Consider the following 17,425-nt stretch of genomic DNA (forward strand, 5'->3'; position numbering starts at 1 on the left):
GAGAACCAGACCCTGCTACAGGGTTCTCAAACGATTCACGACTTTGTGGCTCAGAATATGAATAAGGCGGAGGAGGCTCTTCTCTAATCTGAAAGGGAGTGAAGGAAGAATAAGAAATGGCCATGCTAACAGACAATCAGCCCATTTCACAACATATACAAACACAGAAAAGAATATCAGCTTACTGGGGAACCATAGCCTTCATATGTGGACTGGTATTTGCTTCCACCCGATTTTGCCTATTTGAGTTACCACATTCATATAGTTAAAATTAGTTGGCACAAAATACTCCATGAGTTCTTATGATCAAAAATAGTTCAGCGTTCTTTATGCTTAAACTATATTCATGCCTTTTCCTTTTAAGACACAACTTGCATGCATATCAATATCTCTGGTTACTATTGTTTATGAAAAAACAGACTTGAGGAACATTTTCACAGATATTTATACTTCGTCACTGAAGCAGAATTAGGTTTCATATTCTATTAACTCACTGAAACAAGCTTTTTTCTTGGTTCTCAGTTTTCATTGTGACTAAGACTTAAGACATTTAGAAATAATCAACTGAATGAAAATATTCTAGAACCGAATCATCGTATAACTACAGGAGACTCTTTGGCCCATACTAGGTGGTAATACAAAATGAAATTAAAGGAAGAATTTGTGTACCCTACCGTTGCTTGTGAGGAAGGCTTTGAGCTGAACAATGATGGGTAGTTCATTCCACCAAAGTGAGATGATATGGAACTTTCCACTGATCCAGTAGAATCTGGAGACGATGAACCTGATCTAGCATCTTCTTCCTGTAAATACAACAAAAGTCATGTTTAAGCATCGCTATAACAAAGTCATTTTGAAGAAAGCTCTGAGATGGATAAAGCTAACAGTATACCTCCAATTCTGAAGTTTCTAAAAGAGTCTTAGCCCACATGTCATCATAGCCAACTGAAGGTCTAGAGAAGACATTCTCCTCCTCAACATCTGGTGCATCTGTTCCGACTCCAGCAAGGAATTCATTGACCTGACAAGTATTAAATAGGTCTTAGTTTCATTTGCAGAAATAAAGTAGTATGTAGCATCTATAATGTAACTATATATGAAAAAATACCGGTAAATCATAAGTTCACATGAACAGATAATCAGATGAATGGATTAACTACTACTGAAGCCTTAATGGCATGTAATGCAAGTAGAACCACTATCTACTTTTAATCGGAAAATTCAATACTAAAACTTGTCATCACAAGTGCAGTCCCAAAGCATTCAGTATTGACCCCATTCAGACCAGTTCCGAACAAAGGCATGGTACTTTATTGTAATGTAAAATAGGTTTATTAAGTCTTGTTTGAAAACGAGGTTTTACTCCAATGGGTAATCCACACAACTATTATTATTTTCTGATTCCTTATCAGAAAATTTTATTGTGCCCCATCATATCCTATATCTAATGATTAGAAGAATATTTCAATAGTACACACAGGCTCTTAACTGCACACATGCTAATCTGTTATCTTAAAAAGTCAGATAAAAATAGCAACTGACCCTACTCATTGCTGGGGCATTGTTTCCAAGAAGACCATCATCGCCAAGGTTGGCAGCCCAAGCATTCACCAAATCATCATCCAGACCACTGGAGTTTGAGGCAGCAGGGGCAGGCTGCGTGGACTCATAAATTAAGTCCGAAATTCCGGTAGCAACAACAGCTGGATCAGTGGACCCAGCAGATGCACTGATATTGTGCTTTGTGCGGTATATGTCAATGAGCTTTGCACTTCATAGTTTACAAGTAAGAAAAAAGACTGTTATCATACGAAACCAGAATAGAGACAGAAAAGTATGGTTGTGGTAAGCATGCAATGTGCACAAAACAGATAGACAGCAAGATAACCAAACATAAAATGAATTTTTATCAAGTACTGTCACAGGCTGTCGCGGGTTGATATAATGAATTCAGAATGCTACCTTATCGGGCCCAGGGGTAAATACTTGGCTCTCGGAATATAGCAAAACATGGATACAAAATCGAGCAGCCTCTCATGGTTTTCGTAGAGTTTTTTCAGCTCCTCATCCTTCCATTCTTTGTTTGCATTATCGTGATTGCGTATTTCCCTAATTACAATCAAGGAAAAAGTCATATGTCAATGATAATATCATATACAGGTTACATGCATGAATCACATTAAAAAAAAAAGGAAAAGAAGGAAAGATTTCTTCCTTACTTGATTAATTCGTCTTGTCCTATGTACATTTCATCCAGAACTTTTAACATCGGAGTTATTAAAACTCCAAGTCCTGTACCACTAGCTCCTTGGTCTTCCCCATTACTCAAGTGCATTTCAGAAAGTTGAGATTGCACACCACCCTCTGCCAAAGTGTACAAAAACTCGTATATCTGCAGCCTGAAAGGTTCACCAGATCTAATAGCTATCGTAGTAAGAGCTTGAATTGCAACAATTCGGACCTGTGTATGAAAGAAACATTAAAATTAGGCGGGAAACCGTAGAAGTAATACTCATCTTAGTAGCGTGTCCTGACGGCATAACCATGTCTATGCTTCAATAAGACTCTAACTAAAGTGCTAGGAAGAACATCATACATTGAATTAAGAATCACAACTTATAGTCAGCGATTTTCTATAACAGTAAAGGTCTGGACAGTAATGAAGCTTTAAATAGAAAGAGAGACCATACAAGATCATTGAAGTCAACTTTCATTTGTTTACATTTATAGTTTCTGGTCAGGCACAATTACTCCAGGTTTCAACTTTTGTTTCATGTAAAGAAAAAATTGAAACCTTAAAAAGAATCAGCTACTAAAACCTAGATAACTAGACCATCCAATTTGTCCGCACTTAAAAAAGGGTCTCGAGCTATGGTCTTCGCTCTAGAGTGTAGCTACAAATATAGAAAGTTGCACCACATGTTTACCAGGCAAAATGCTCCCAAACAAGGTTTACGATCTAAGACTTAACACAATCAGGTCATATACATATTGATAAGAATGTGGATAAAATATCCTACATTGGATAGAAGAGGAATAAATCAAAGGGCGCCCAAACCCTTAAGCTAGCATTTATAGTGAGTTCTATCTAAGGGTTTTTGTGGGTTTGGTTTGTGGCCAACTCCTTTGACAAATTGTCTAATTAAAAACAATAAAATTCAAAAAAAGAAAATATGACCAAAAAAATATAGTGGTATACCTCCCAGCTTCCACTAAATGCACATCTCTGGAGACGAGTTAATGCACCAGCAAGGGTAGGATTGCGAGAACTGGCAGCGGCAACCATTTTATCTGCATCCAACATCATAAGTGCAGTGCCCGGTGGAGTTGCAGATTCCCAGGCGTATTCAGAAGCGGCGTAGTTTGCATTTTCTCCAAGGAACCATACCTGCCATAGTATTAATGCATGTAAGGTGTTGAAAAGGTAGCATTCTGAGAAAAAGATTACCAAATGCATGTAAAACAATCTGAGGAATGCTTACTGCTGCTTGCACCAATTTCTGCAGCGCGAGAGCTGACTTGGGATCTGATGCAGAGACCCTATCAATTGATGTCAGTCCTGCCATGGACCCCGGCTGTGGAGGTGGTAAATCGAGTACTATCGTGACGGCTTCCAGAGCTGTGTGCTTCCCGTCAGGACCGGCTCCAACAAGACATGTCTAGAAGTGGATCAATTAATAAATTGTATCAAATAAAGTACTAGAGGTAGCAAAAATTCATCACCATATCCCACAATAATTTGAGCCTTACAAATATACTTGCAATTACTTATTTTTTCCCACATCTATCGCTACCAAATATTAACTAGACAAGCATACAAACTTCAAAATGTATTAAACGCAATCAAATTGAAACAGGAGGATTATACAACTGCTGTAAGTAAGTATCAATAGCTTTAGAATTAAATAAGGAAACAGAGTATACCTTCCAAAGCAGCTGTAAGACATCAGCGTCGATTTTCCCCGGAACTTTGGTAGCAAATATTCTGGCAATTTCGAGAAGAATAACAGCCATATCTGGAGTTGCCTGTGAAAGAATAATAAAACGGAGTCAACTAGACAGAAGAAAACAGTGCACGTTTCACTCTTCAAATATTTGTTCGTATTTGTCATCAGTTTCATCACAGCAGATGAAATTTGTCACAAGTTCCTAGGTGCAAATTTTTTCTGCCAGATACCTCTTGTTACAAATCTAAGAAATTAAAGAGATTCCATACACAAGAAAACTACTACAAATGTCCTAGTTATAGGATTTTGGACAAACAACAGAGCTGCTAAAACTTGTAAGCACTTTGCAAATACAAATCAACAAGTGAAGAAAATATCGTACTTACCTTAAAGCGAGCATGCAAAGTAAGCAAAACATCATTAACAAGAGCTGCGGGCCAAGCAGGATCTGAAAGCTCTGAGGCAATGATTGATTTCAACTCATCCAATGATTCATCCGGACTTTGCATCCATATCAATGCTTTGATAACCATTGCCCGGACATACACGCACTCGCATGCTACTGTTGTTCGAACCACCTCCATTAATGCAGCCAGTAAACTTGCAATTGTATCATTGCGACCAGGCCCTGCAGATATGGATGATGTTCTCCGAATTCCTGTAATAGTCGAACAAATATAATTGATAAAAATAAGGGTAAACATGTAAACAAAGAGTGGGAAAGAAGGTAATTTCACGGTGATTTTGGAACATATTAAAACTCGAAAATTGGAAAGAAACCCTACATAGGTAATAGCTCGGTAAAGGGAAATCAAAGTGACAGGAAAAACATGTTACTTTATTTAGGTTAGAAGAAAAGACTTGTAAACCATCATATTATTTTAGTACGGACATCTGAGCATTGAGTTCACTCACATTTGTAGTTTTGTTACAATTAGAGCTACAATAAAATAGTCGGATAATATTGAAGCACCATCCAAGCATAGATGAAATGACTTAACTCACATTTGTAGTTGGTGTATAATAATACAATAAAAAGATTGTACTCATGGTAAGAGGGTATTGACAATGTACCTTCTGGGTGAGAATTTTCATTGGCCTCACCATCATCTACAGCGTCAGAAAATGCATTTACATGAACCGATTCATCAATGTCCTGTAATCCCATAGCAAATGCCGCTGCCCTGCTCTTTCCCATTTCTTGGACAACCCTTGCTGCTGCATGAAGTACCGGTCTAGAGAAACTGCGAAATGAGCTCTCTAACCTTAAAGAACAAGATCAATTAGCAAAGAACACAGTTATAAGGATCATTACAATCCAAAGCAACGTTCTAGTGAAGAAAGGGATCCATAAGATCTGCAATTCTAGATATGGTCTTCTACCAAGCTAGGATTACCTCCTCATTACAAGCTTAATAAGAGGCTGTGGACGCTTAGTTTTATGAGATTTATCCTTGGATGACAAGGATGGTGCTTCTGGTAACTTAAGGATCTCCCTGGTCAAGCGATACCACCCAGCAGCACGCTCATCCATCCTAAACGATGCAGTAAACTGTGGTTATTGAATACCTTACAAAGAATGAACTAAGAGAAATCAAAGCCATCGAACTCATGCCTCTCAGTATTATCATGTTTTCCCAAAATGCACAAAATCGCCTCATAGCAGACCCTTTCACTTGGATCTAGGAGTAGCTGATAGAGAATTGAGTTGAACTGAGACCTGATATCAGGCCTCTCTGTAAGAAGATGGAAAAGAAACTAGTAACTTGTAATTCCTCAAAACAACCTCTCCCACATAACCAGATAAAAATAACAGAGCGAGAACAGGCAGTAGAAAGAGAAAGAGCTCGATATATTTACCATCTAACGCCCGAGCTCTAGATATCGAATGGCACAACCTAGCCAGGGAAACCCTAGCAAGAACATCATTCATATGTAGGATATCTTGCAAAGCTCCTAATTGGGTGTACAGAAGAAAGGTATATCAGCTAACCCATATTTGATCTGAAATCATCGTAATGGTCACATAAATGATAGTTTGCTTGTGACTGGTATCAAGGGTACGTCTCATAAGTGGACCAATTTGTACAATGCAATTAAGACTCATGTTCCAGAGACTTTTTTATAATTAGAACAAGTAAACATGACGTACAGACAAATTAACTTTAAGAGATAAAAGGCCTAGAAAGTATACCTACTGGAGACGCAAGCTTTTCTGCAACAAAAAGATCAAGAGACACAGATCAAGTTTTCAATGACAAATAATTTTGTGTCTACGCNGCTGCCCTGCTCTTTCCCATTTCTTGGACAACCCTTGCTGCTGCATGAAGTACCGGTCTAGAGAAACTGCGAAATGAGCTCTCTAACCTTAAAGAACAAGATCAATTAGCAAAGAACACAGTTATAAGGATCATTACAATCCAAAGCAACGTTCTAGTGAAGAAAGGGATCCATAAGATCTGCAATTCTAGATATGGTCTTCTACCAAGCTAGGATTACCTCCTCATTACAAGCTTAATAAGAGGCTGTGGACGCTTAGTTTTATGAGATTTATCCTTGGATGACAAGGATGGTGCTTCTGGTAACTTAAGGATCTCCCTGGTCAAGCGATACCACCCAGCAGCACGCTCATCCATCCTAAACGATGCAGTAAACTGTGGTTATTGAATACCTTACAAAGAATGAACTAAGAGAAATCAAAGCCATCGAACTCATGCCTCTCAGTATTATCATGTTTTCCCAAAATGCACAAAATCGCCTCATAGCAGACCCTTTCACTTGGATCTAGGAGTAGCTGATAGAGAATTGAGTTGAACTGAGACCTGATATCAGGCCTCTCTGTAAGAAGATGGAAAAGAAACTAGTAACTTGTAATTCCTCAAAACAACCTTTCCCACATAACCAGATAAAAATAACAGAGCGAGAACAGGCAGTAGAAAGAGAAAGAGCTCGATATATTTACCATCTAACGCCCGAGCTCTAGATATCGAATGGCACAACCTAGCCAGGGAAACCCTAGCAAGAACATCATTCATATGTAGGATATCTTGCAAAGCTCCTAATTGGGTGTACAGAAGAAAGGTATATCAGCTAACCCATATTTGATCTGAAATCATCGTAGTGGTCACATAAAATGATAGTTTGCTTGTGACTGGTATCAAGGGTACGTCTCATAAGTGGAACAATTTGTACAATGCAATTAAGACTCATGTTCCAGAGACTTTTTTATAATTAGAACAAGTAAACATGACGTACAGACAAATTAACTTTAAGAGATAAAAGGCCTAGAAAGTATACCTACTGGAGACGCAAGCTTTTCTGCAACAAAAAGATCAAGAGACACAGATCAAGTTTTCAATGACAAATAATTTTGTGTCTACGCATAAATAGAATGGACAAACAATTTTAGGGGGAACAGAACAAATTATTCACCTAATGTCATTGCTACTGTATAGGGGTCTCTTGTGGCTAACTCAGATAGAATCTCCAGCGAATGCCTCACCGCAACAGGATCAGCAAAGGAAACACTGCAACATAACAATGTGAATAGCAGAATAAGTGTTCAACATACAGCAAAATTAGGAATAGACTAAAAAATTGCTCTTTTGAGAACCATCTATAATTAACTCCAATATCATCACTTAGAAAGTAGAAAGAACCAAAAAAAAGTCTTACCCCTGGGCTGCACGGTGCAGAAAAAGTGGATTTCCTGGATCAATCGGGAGTCTTCTCAGTGCACTCATAGCAGCGTATTGCAAGTTACTCCGCATAACCGACTAACAAAAAGGAGACAGAACGCTTAAGTTAATAACATAGTTTAAGTGTTAACCTTCTGGATTCCTTCTGCAATCCAGAAGCTGTATACTCACGGGGGGNCCACAGCATGGCAAATAATAGAAAAGAAAACAATAAAATGCAGGGAACAGTACTTCTACGGAAGCATTAAGTCTTTTACTGGAGGAACCTAAGAGTTGAGAAACATACATCTTTATCACCCCCTTTTGTCCCAAAGACCCCTTTCTTTCGTTTATGCGGAACATCACCAACCTGAAAGGACATGAAACATATGTTTTAAAGCTGAAACTAAGGTTAAATCACACTGAGCGCAGAAAATGAACTACGCCAGGGCTTATGGAAAATAAACAAAGCATCTTGTTGAGAGCATCAGACAAACCTTATCAAGGATGCCAAATACAATCTCATACAATTTTGACAAAAGCTCAGAATTGCCTGACGGTGAATATGTCAGAGCTTTTAAAGCTTGCAGTCGTCGAGCATGAACTGAAGAATAACACATGATAAGGTTAGAAATTCATCACCATTCCAATGACAGTTGGAAAGTTGCAAGAGAACGGTAACAAAGTAGGAAATCAAGTTCTCTCCACATGATGCCGAACTGTTATTTTTTATTTTCTGTCTTAGATGTTGGTTCTCACTTCCATAACCCCCAAATTATTCCACACCAAAACTAAAACCACATCTTACACAACTACCTTTTTGCATCACTGCTCTCAGTATTTGGGTCCATTTTAGAGAAATTACGAGGTTACTGGGATATTTCTTAAGAAACATTATAAGCAATACAATTATAAAGATAAATCAGATTTCGACAATCCTCAAAACTCCAGTAAAAACAAAATTTCACAATGAGATACTGACATGGCATTCATCCTCTGAGGCTGAAATATATATATGTAAAAGAAAACACTAAAGGCTGAATCTGAAACTCACATTCGAATTCAGAATTTGTAGCTTCGCTTGTAAGTTGATTCACTATCCGAGGAACAACATCAGCTCTTGTGACTCCTCCACCAGCATCAATATCTGCTAGAGCATCCCAGTTAGGAGTGGGGATACCACCCCCTGGAGTCATGCCCGTATCGGACAAAATTCTAGCTAAGTAATAATAGACATAGCGTAGCACATTCCTGTCTTCACATTGCTGATTAAGCTGTATCAATAACGAGAGAAAAAAAAAAATGCTAAAAACCTGGTGCCTCTCTTTTGACAGATAGTATTCAAAATGCACATTTTTTTAAGATTCATGTAACATCAATGGGTAAAGGAAAAAAAAAATAACTCTAATCGAAACAATAATATGTAGATGCTCCATGTTAAAGTTAAAACAAATAATACGAGAAACAATACAGTATTGATCTGAGAATAACTGGTTGTCAAACCAGCAAACAGTGCCACATACCATAAGAAGAGATGGGGCCAGAGAAGGATCAACGGAGTTGTACACAGCAAGCTTAGGGAACACGTGATTCACTAGTTGCTTCTGAGAACTTTTCTGCTCACTCGTGAAAGAAGAGAAAAGAAGAAACGGTCAGATACTACTTTGACCAACAGCGGTTTAAAGACAGTAAGAACACGAACTTAACCTGATCCAAGGTGGCAGCTAATTCGTGAATGCTCCTTGCAAGTTGCGAATAGGAAACTGGCTGTGAAGTCATTTCGAACATTAAAAATCAAGTTAACTACACCGAAGAACAAGAAATAAGTAGATTTTGTTCCTCTACTATTCTGCTAACACCGAACGACACAGAAGTATATTGTATTCCTCCTATTAAACACTTCAAATCTACAAGTAAGCCTTCCAAGAGTTATCTTAACTCCAATAGTCCAGGGTTCACTTTGCTTAACAACTAAGGGAGCTCAAACACACAAGAGAAATGTGCCAAACAATTGGCACCAAAATTCAATTAATAGATCGAACCTTCTTTTTCTGTCTCTGCCTCTGTGGCATGATATTAGCCTTAACAGGATTCAGTGCAGCTTTGGCAACAGATATAGTGTCGTTCTGGATCTGCATCAAAGTGGCTCTCTTCGATTTCTTCTCACCCAGCGTCGTCTTCGTCGACATAGGGTGGTGCAGATGTGAAGCCGCCGATGCGGAAGCAGGAGATGGCTGAGACGCCGTGGAAGAGGCGGATGAAGAAGTAGATTGTGCAGGAACCGGGGTTGGATCTGCCGAGATCAGATCCATTAGCGTTTTACCAGACGATTCCTGTAAAAATGAAATGGAATAAAGGTAAACTTGCATTCGTATCTTGGCCTATGAAGCTTAGAAGAAATACGGTGGAGATCCGGCGATGTTTACCGCCATAACTAGTGGCAGATCGGAGGAGGGCACTCGGAGAAGATTTTAGTGACGGGCGATTCGACAAGGCGACGCAACTTTAGAATTGAAAGAACATAAAATCAAAATTCTTAAAAAAGTTTTGTTGAATTGTCACGACGCACGTGAGATGCACATGAATCCTTTATTTGTCTTCGAATTAGGCAATTCGGTACGACGGGGAGAAATCCAAAAACCAAAATACGAACACTCTGGCCTTGACTGGAGGTAGTTTTTTTTTTTTTTTTTTTTNCAAACCCTATATATTAAGTTATCAGAGATGACTCTATTTCAGAGAGTGAGCCAGGTAGGTATCAATGAGTTTACATGAGAAAAACAGAAACTTCGTGTTCTTGCATATTTCGCAAGTTTATCGGAGAATATATATAATACTAAAATTAGCAAATCTATCTCTGAAATGAGTAAAATCCTTCAATTCTGATGAAAAGGTCAGCCAATCCTCGATATTAGACGTCATCTTTAGGAGATCTGAACAATCCGTAGCAAAAAGAGTTTTATCCAAGTCCAACGCTAATAAGCACTTCATAGCCCAAATAAGGGTATCTAACTCTACATGTAAAGGGGATAGGCTTCTGCGCGATCCTTTTAACCCTATGTGCAAGATTTTATCACCAATAGATGCAATCCAACCATGCCCACTCCTATCCACCTCTCTATGCCAATATCCATCTATAAAGCATATAGGAGATTCTTGTGAAATTGGGGTCGAAGGTGTGCTTTCTTCTACTACCGCTAGTGCTAAATCTCTATTATTTGCTCTTCTCCAAATTTCTTCCTCTTAGATAGTTTTCTCCACTGTATCTTGCGGAGATTCAGAGATATTTTCAAATACTTTTTTGTTTCTTGCCTTCCAAATGTACCACACCACCCAAGAGAATGCCCGCAGATTTTGATCAAGTGCACCATAGTCTCTACCGCTCCCATATAAAAAATCAAGGTTACTATATAGGGAAGATGAGGGAAACACCATAGGATTAGTAGGAATTGTTGATAAAGCCCACACTTGAAGTGTTGGGGGCATTCAAATAACATATGATTTATAGTTTCCTCCTCCGCTCCACACCTAGGGCAATCCTTATCTCTACCAATATGGCGATAATGCAAGCGTTGGCATGTTACCAACCATCCAGTCACACATTGCCACACGAAATGCTTCAGCTTTCGTGAAGTTTTTAACTTCCATGCTTGCACCTTGAGCGTCGTAACACTAGGTCCCTGAAGAGGGAGGTCGCAAACAGGACGAGAGATAACTCTCGTGACTTCATATCCAGACTTAACGGTATAATTCCCAGACTTTGTTAGGGTCCACGAATACCCGTGTCTCGACTCAATTAAGCTCGGTTTAATTCCCAAAATAAGGATAATTTATTTCGGGGGGAAGAGTTCCCGAAGACGCTCCATTTTCCACCTTTTTGTGTTGAAATCGATCAAAGTGTTAACACAAATTAAGGGATTTCTCTCATTAGTTAATCCTTGTGACGGTCGCGCTGACGGATCGGGGATCCATGGTTCTGACTGGACATAGTTTTTCAAATGGTTTTTGGATTTTGATTTTTCAAAAATCCATTTTTTAACCATTCAAGATTTTATGAAAAATGGTTTCCCTAAAAAATAGGAAATCCAGATTCTTGAAGATTTTACTAATTTCTTAACAAAATCCAAAATCCCACTTCAATTAATTTTTGAGATTTCCTCTACAAAACATTTTTTTTTTCTAATTTTTCATTTGTTTGTAAATTTATTTTGCGAAATCTAAAAACCAAAATCAAACAACTAAAATCTGAAAACAACTATCAAAAATCTCTCAAACATCCAAAGCCTCTATCAATTTAGTTTTGAATTATTTTTGATTCGAAAAACTGGTGTTTTACTTTGTTAACCTAAGAAAAATCTTTATTAATATTTTTTAAGTACGTTTAGCAATTTACCCTTTTAGTTATACTAATTTACAAAGTTAATTTCTAGAAAATATCACAACATAACAATAACTAAAATGACTATGGCTCCTACTGGTAACCATTAAAAGAACAAAAAGAAAAGGAACAAAAAGAACAATGCGCAATGGAATAAACAGTTTTTGAGGAATGAAAAGAAAATCTGCAGAAAATGAACTAAATAGTAAATGATAACCAAACAATAAAAATATCTTTTCAAATATATTAAACATTAAATAAATCAAATTCAATAATAATACTAATACTACTTCTAATGTATATACAATTAATTTTACATTTGTTTTTTTTTAACTGTAAATTAACCTACAATACAATTTTAAAGGTAATTTAAAATATTTTTAGTTTTTATTTACGATATAAACATGAGTCTCTTAAATTTATTTTACTATTCATATATAGTTTTCAAATAGCCTTAAGATTAGTTTAACATGAAATTCATATCAAAAATATTTTTTTTCTGTCAATACATTATGAAATTATGAAAGTTATTATATTAGAAAAATGAATATTAATAATAAACTTATTTTTTATTTATTTTAAAATATAAAAACGAGTTTTAATATTTGTTCTTTTTTCTGTTCCATTTGTTCCTCATCAATTTTGGGGAGGAATACTTTTGTTCTATTGTTCCTTATTTTCTTAAGAATATAGAGGAATGTAAAGGAAAAATTATTACTATCAAATGGTAAAAAAAAATTGTGGAACAAAGAGGAATGTCACATTTCTCTTCATTCTTTTCCTAAAATGTGGTCACCAATGCTTATAACAAATATTTCTTACTTCTTCAATACAAATCTTGTAAATCAAATTTTGTTTTAAAAAAAAAAATATAGTGTAAATTTATAAGCTTCTAATTCAGATTATTATTATGAATCCACAATAATATAGTGAATATAGTGTAAAGTTTTAAATGTTTTATTAGATTGTCAAGAAGTTTTGTATTTGCATATATACAGAAATGTTATTTTACCAAATATAAATAATACTCTCAATGTGAAATATTAATTGAGTCTTTAAAATATCTACTAAACTGTAGAAAAAAAGATACTGGAATTCAATAAGTAGATTCCAAATTTTGAAAAGCGTAAGCAATTTACAATAGTTCAAAATTATATATTATAATGTATTATCTCAGCTACAAAATACAGATGAGAGTAATACAAAGTTGGATTTCAAGTTCCGGTTAATACAAACATACTAAATTTTTTAGACATTCTTAAAGAAAAAATTAACGGCCAATGCCCCATTCTTTACACTTGAGTTCTTGAGCTTTCACCTTGTTGCTTGATCACATGGTTTATGTAATAACGTCCAGCAAATTCAGTCCTGTAAATATATAAGTATTTTAAGGAATTTTACTTTAACATCATACATAATTTGATTTCATATACATAATTACATCTTACATAGCCTGGTGATGCTCTAGTCCTTCGAATTTTGGTTTTATGAAGATCTTCGAAGAGTCCAAGGTGTTTTCAAGACATGGTGCACCTATGGAGATTTAGAATTTTAGGTGAATTTATTGATTACATTATGATGATTATATCAGAAAAACTTATGTTACATACCTTCATATTCACCAACCCTCATAAACCGCATTACACAGAACAGAGGTTCGGATTTATATATGAGATAGCACCCGCTTGATTGCCATATGGTCCTGAATTGAGAAGCGTAGTTGTCTTTGAGACGACACTTCACAGTCTCACACCTACATGTTCATCAAATCAATAAAAATCTTAACAGGGACAACTTTAAAATGTAACAGTCATAAAGGTAGAGTAAATATCTTTTACCTGCCATTCAACAACATGAGAACAACTTCATTAATATCAATGATACTCGCAGGGCTTCTTCTATCTTCCACATCCATTATACACGCACTAACATCTAATTTGAGGAAAAGACATAATTTAGTTTTACAAAGTGTTTCTAATCTATTTTTGGTAAAGTGTTAGTCGTTCTTTTTTATGTGAAGGACCAATACACAAAGTTCCATAAATCCTAAAAAAAATCTAATTTTCTGAACACAAAGATACCCATTAAGTATATTGACGGATTGTTCCAAAATAATATAAAATCTATTAAAGAAATTTTTACCGAAAGAAATGGGATGATCTATTCTTCCACGTTTTATGTCATCCAAATCCTCGAACCGAAAGTAATTCTTGGGACTCAATGATTCGAGCAGGTACATTGTGGTTTTACCCGTAAATTTAATCTGATAGGGATGATGAGTGTTCCTCTCCTCCACGGTTGGATTGATCACTTTGAAATTTCTAATACTGTACCACTCACCATCGTCTATATATTTAGGAAGGTTAGCGAGTGCATCAGGTAAAGGAGCTTCAATTGTGTCACCCTTCACAGTTTAACAACAATTATGTAAGAAGTCTTATATACAATAACTATTAGAACTCGAAATTTAAGTAAAAATCATTCAACTAACGACTATAACCTTTTCATCCACAAGAAGAAGAACTCGCTTGGTAAAGAACTCTCTGACTCTCCAAGAATGTAAGACCTTGGCGTTGATACACCAATTAGTTCTTCCAGGAAGCAGATCAGCGATATAATCGAATTTCATGATTTTGCTCAAATTAAGTTTTTTTCTTGATTCTTCTCTGTTATCGAAAACAAAAAGGGGATTTTTGATTTGTAAGAATACAAAGAGTCACGACTAAACATTGCGTCTTAATCTTTTTAGTTTCTCACTTTAGTCGGATTATTAAAAATACTAATATTATATAAATTAATATAGTTTTAATATAAGGTTTGTCACACTTGTATGTAGAAAATATAATTTATGTTAAACTATTGCAGATGTTCTCATGTTTTTATTTTTAAAAACTAAACACTTAGATATTAATATGTAAAAAGGTAATATTATTAAGGGGAAAAACTAAAAATCGGATGTCAATAATATGAAATGAAACGTTATAGTAGATATTAGATGATTAAAAGAAAATCATATATTTTCAAAGACTTCTTTGAAAACCACATTAAGGGTTTTGTTCTGACATTTCCCTTCTTCATTAGTAATGAAAATCTTTAATCCTTTTCTACTTGTCACTCTAGAAAATGCAATGTATAGTTGTCCATGTGTAAATACGGGCTTGGGTAGATACAATCCAACATGTTCCAACGTCTGACCTTGGCTTTTGTTTATAGTGATCACAAATGCAAGAGCAACGGGAAACTGACGACGCCTCATACGAAAGGGAAACTTTGCATCCGGTGGCGACACAAACATCCTAGGGATAAGAACTTTATCGTTGACATTTCTTTTACCTGTTACAATCCTTGCTTCAATAACATGATTAGCCATTTGAGTGACAATCAATCTCGTACCATTTCATAAACCTCCTTTAGGATCAATATTCCTAAGCAACATGATAGGTGCTCCCTTTTTCAGCGTCAAAACATGGTTAGGTAATCCNCCAAGAATGTAAGACCTTGGCGTTGATACACCAATTAGTTCTTCCAGGAAGCAGATCAGCGATATAATCGAATTTCATGATTTTGCTCAAATTAAGTTTTTTTCTTGATTCTTCTCTGTTATCGAAAACAAAAAGGGGATTTTTGATTTGTAAGAATACAAAGAGTCACGACTAAACATTGCGTCTTAATCTTTTTAGTTTCTCACTTTAGTCGGATTATTAAAAATACTAATATTATATAAATTAATATAGTTTTAATATAAGGTTTGTCACACTTGTATGTAGAAAATATAATTTATGTTAAACTATTGCAGATGTTCTCATGTTTTTATTTTTAAAAACTAAACACTTAGATATTAATATGTAAAAAGGTAATATTATTAAGGGGAAAAACTAAAAATCGGATGTCAATAATATGAAATGAAACGTTATAGTAGATATTAGATGATTAAAAGAAAATCATATATTTTCAAAGACTTCTTTGAAAACCACATTAAGGGTTTTGTTCTGACATTTCCCTTCTTCATTAGTAATGAAAATCTTTAATCCTTTTCTACTTGTCACTCTAGAAAATGCAATGTATAGTTGTCCATGTGTAAATACGGGCTTGGGTAGATACAATCCAACATGTTCCAACGTCTGACCTTGGCTTTTGTTTATAGTGATCACAAATGCAAGAGCAACGGGAAACTGACGACGCCTCATACGAAAGGGAAACTTTGCATCCGGTGGCGACACAAACATCCTAGGGATAAGAACTTTATCGTTGACATTTCTTTTACCTGTTACAATCCTTGCTTCAATAACATGATTAGCCATTTGAGTGACAATCAATCTCGTACCATTTCATAAACCTCCTTTAGGATCAATATTCCTAAGCAACATGATAGGTGCTCCCTTTTTCAGCGTCAAAACATGGTTAGGTAATCCCGAAACGTGAATACTGTTTAAGAATTCCTGAGTGTATATCATATCGTCGTAAGCACTTGTATCGGAAGTCTTGATGCTGTCTGAACTCAAATACTGTCTCTCTTCCCCAGGATATAATAAAACCAAAATAAGAAACCGTTATATTGAATTTTGTTTGCCAAAAAAAAAATTGCACTCTTAATATACCTGGAAGTTGAGAGAGCATATATTGATTTATTTTATCGACGTCATCATTTCTTGGACTAAGAATAGCTCTTTCGCAAAAGAATTTTGCATCGGTCCTTGTTGCAAATGATGTACCGTATATTTGTTTAACAATTGCTTGTATAGGATTGTCACATGCAGCAATTACTAAATCCTCGGGTATTTCTATTTCGACCTTACCACTGTTAGGTTCGTTGATCTTGCCATCCCCAATATCGAGTAGCCATTTTGAAAACGTAGAGAGAGCATCTGCATTCTGACTATTTTTGGCCTTGCGAAGCCTCATGTTTTGTGTAAGCCGAAGTACTTTACAACTATCCCAAAGCAACGATGAGTTTATAGAAGCTAACACTGTCCCAACTCTACCAGCCTCTGGTACAACCGGTAGAATTTGTCTAAAATCACCCCCTAAAACAAAAACCTTACCTCCAAAGACCCGATCACATTTACTAATATCTCGCATACTCCTATCCAAGGTTTCGAAACAAAATTTGTTCATCATTGGAGCCTCATCCCATATAATGAGCTTTGCTTCTCTAATTAACTCGGCAACATGTGATTTACCATCTATCGAACATATTGTAAATTCGTCCACATGGATGGGTATACCAAATCTAGAATGAGCTGTCCTACCACCTTCCATAAGTAAAGCAGCTATACCACTCGATGCAACATTAAGAACAATATCACCCCTAGATCGAATATCAGCGCCAAGAATACTCCACAAGAATGTTTTTCCGGTACCACCAAATCCATGAACAAAAAACATACCTCCCTTGTTACAATTCACAGCTTCAATAATTTCTA

The 17,425-nt window shown here is 36.0% G+C and overlaps 3 protein-coding genes across 3 annotated transcripts in view; all 3 read right to left on the reverse strand.

The window, feature by feature from the left end:
- LOC104766603 overlaps positions 1 to 10,161 on the reverse strand; it is an 11,783-nt gene extending 1,622 nt beyond the window's left edge. Inside the window, exons 1-24 of the mRNA XM_010490512.2 lie at positions 10,051 to 10,161; positions 9,667 to 9,957; positions 9,332 to 9,391; positions 9,148 to 9,240; positions 8,679 to 8,898; positions 8,122 to 8,228; positions 7,932 to 7,994; positions 7,623 to 7,723; positions 7,380 to 7,474; positions 7,245 to 7,265; positions 6,910 to 7,005; positions 6,665 to 6,785; positions 6,447 to 6,584; positions 5,022 to 5,212; positions 4,334 to 4,605; positions 3,925 to 4,026; positions 3,483 to 3,659; positions 3,200 to 3,388; positions 2,220 to 2,461; positions 1,963 to 2,109; positions 1,543 to 1,771; positions 893 to 1,021; positions 675 to 803; positions 186 to 239 (exon numbers count right to left, since the gene is read on the reverse strand). Coding sequence (XP_010488814.1) covers positions 186 to 239; positions 675 to 803; positions 893 to 1,021; positions 1,543 to 1,771; positions 1,963 to 2,109; positions 2,220 to 2,461; positions 3,200 to 3,388; positions 3,483 to 3,659; positions 3,925 to 4,026; positions 4,334 to 4,605; positions 5,022 to 5,212; positions 6,447 to 6,584; positions 6,665 to 6,785; positions 6,910 to 7,005; positions 7,245 to 7,265; positions 7,380 to 7,474; positions 7,623 to 7,723; positions 7,932 to 7,994; positions 8,122 to 8,228; positions 8,679 to 8,898; positions 9,148 to 9,240; positions 9,332 to 9,391; positions 9,667 to 9,957; positions 10,051 to 10,056 — 3,273 coding nt within the window. The 5' untranslated portion in view covers positions 10,057 to 10,161. The remainder of the gene's footprint in view (positions 1 to 185; positions 240 to 674; positions 804 to 892; positions 1,022 to 1,542; positions 1,772 to 1,962; positions 2,110 to 2,219; positions 2,462 to 3,199; positions 3,389 to 3,482; positions 3,660 to 3,924; positions 4,027 to 4,333; positions 4,606 to 5,021; positions 5,213 to 6,446; positions 6,585 to 6,664; positions 6,786 to 6,909; positions 7,006 to 7,244; positions 7,266 to 7,379; positions 7,475 to 7,622; positions 7,724 to 7,931; positions 7,995 to 8,121; positions 8,229 to 8,678; positions 8,899 to 9,147; positions 9,241 to 9,331; positions 9,392 to 9,666; positions 9,958 to 10,050) is intronic.
- Positions 13,447 to 14,631, reverse strand: LOC104767925. The gene is made up of 5 exons (XM_010491888.1): positions 14,503 to 14,631; positions 14,145 to 14,406; positions 13,841 to 13,934; positions 13,613 to 13,755; positions 13,447 to 13,535 (listed from the first exon to the last, which is right to left on the reverse strand). Exons 1-5 carry the CDS (start codon positions 14,629 to 14,631, stop codon positions 13,447 to 13,449), a joined length of 717 nt encoding a protein of 238 aa, XP_010490190.1.
- The window catches only part of LOC109130854, a 2,542-nt gene continuing 1,447 nt past the window's right edge, over positions 16,331 to 17,425 (reverse strand). The window contains exons 2-4 of the mRNA XM_019240927.1: positions 17,183 to 17,422; positions 16,601 to 17,026; positions 16,331 to 16,515 (exon numbers count right to left, since the gene is read on the reverse strand). Of these exons, the coding sequence (XP_019096472.1) occupies positions 16,331 to 16,515; positions 16,601 to 17,026; positions 17,183 to 17,422 (851 nt within the window). The remainder of the gene's footprint in view (positions 16,516 to 16,600; positions 17,027 to 17,182; positions 17,423 to 17,425) is intronic.

This window comes from Camelina sativa, chromosome 19 (genome assembly GCF_000633955.1).
Source record: "Camelina sativa cultivar DH55 chromosome 19, Cs, whole genome shotgun sequence".
Taxonomy (NCBI): Eukaryota; Viridiplantae; Streptophyta; class Magnoliopsida; order Brassicales; family Brassicaceae; genus Camelina; species Camelina sativa.

What these genes read in the sequence shown, in the direction of transcription:
- LOC104767925 (XM_010491888.1), bottom strand. Translation starts at nt 14,631, where the DNA reads ATGAAATTCGATTATATCGCTGATCTGCTTCCTGGAAGAACTAATTGG. An exon ending in TTCTTCTTGTGGATGAAAAG is followed by an intron (nt 14,407 to 14,502) that starts GTTATAGTCGTT and finishes TAAACTGTGAAG; the next exon opens with GGTGACACAATTGAAGCTCC. An exon ending in GAGGGTTGGTGAATATGAAG is followed by an intron (nt 13,536 to 13,612) that starts GTATGTAACATA and finishes AAATCTCCATAG; the next exon opens with GTGCACCATGTCTTGAAAAC.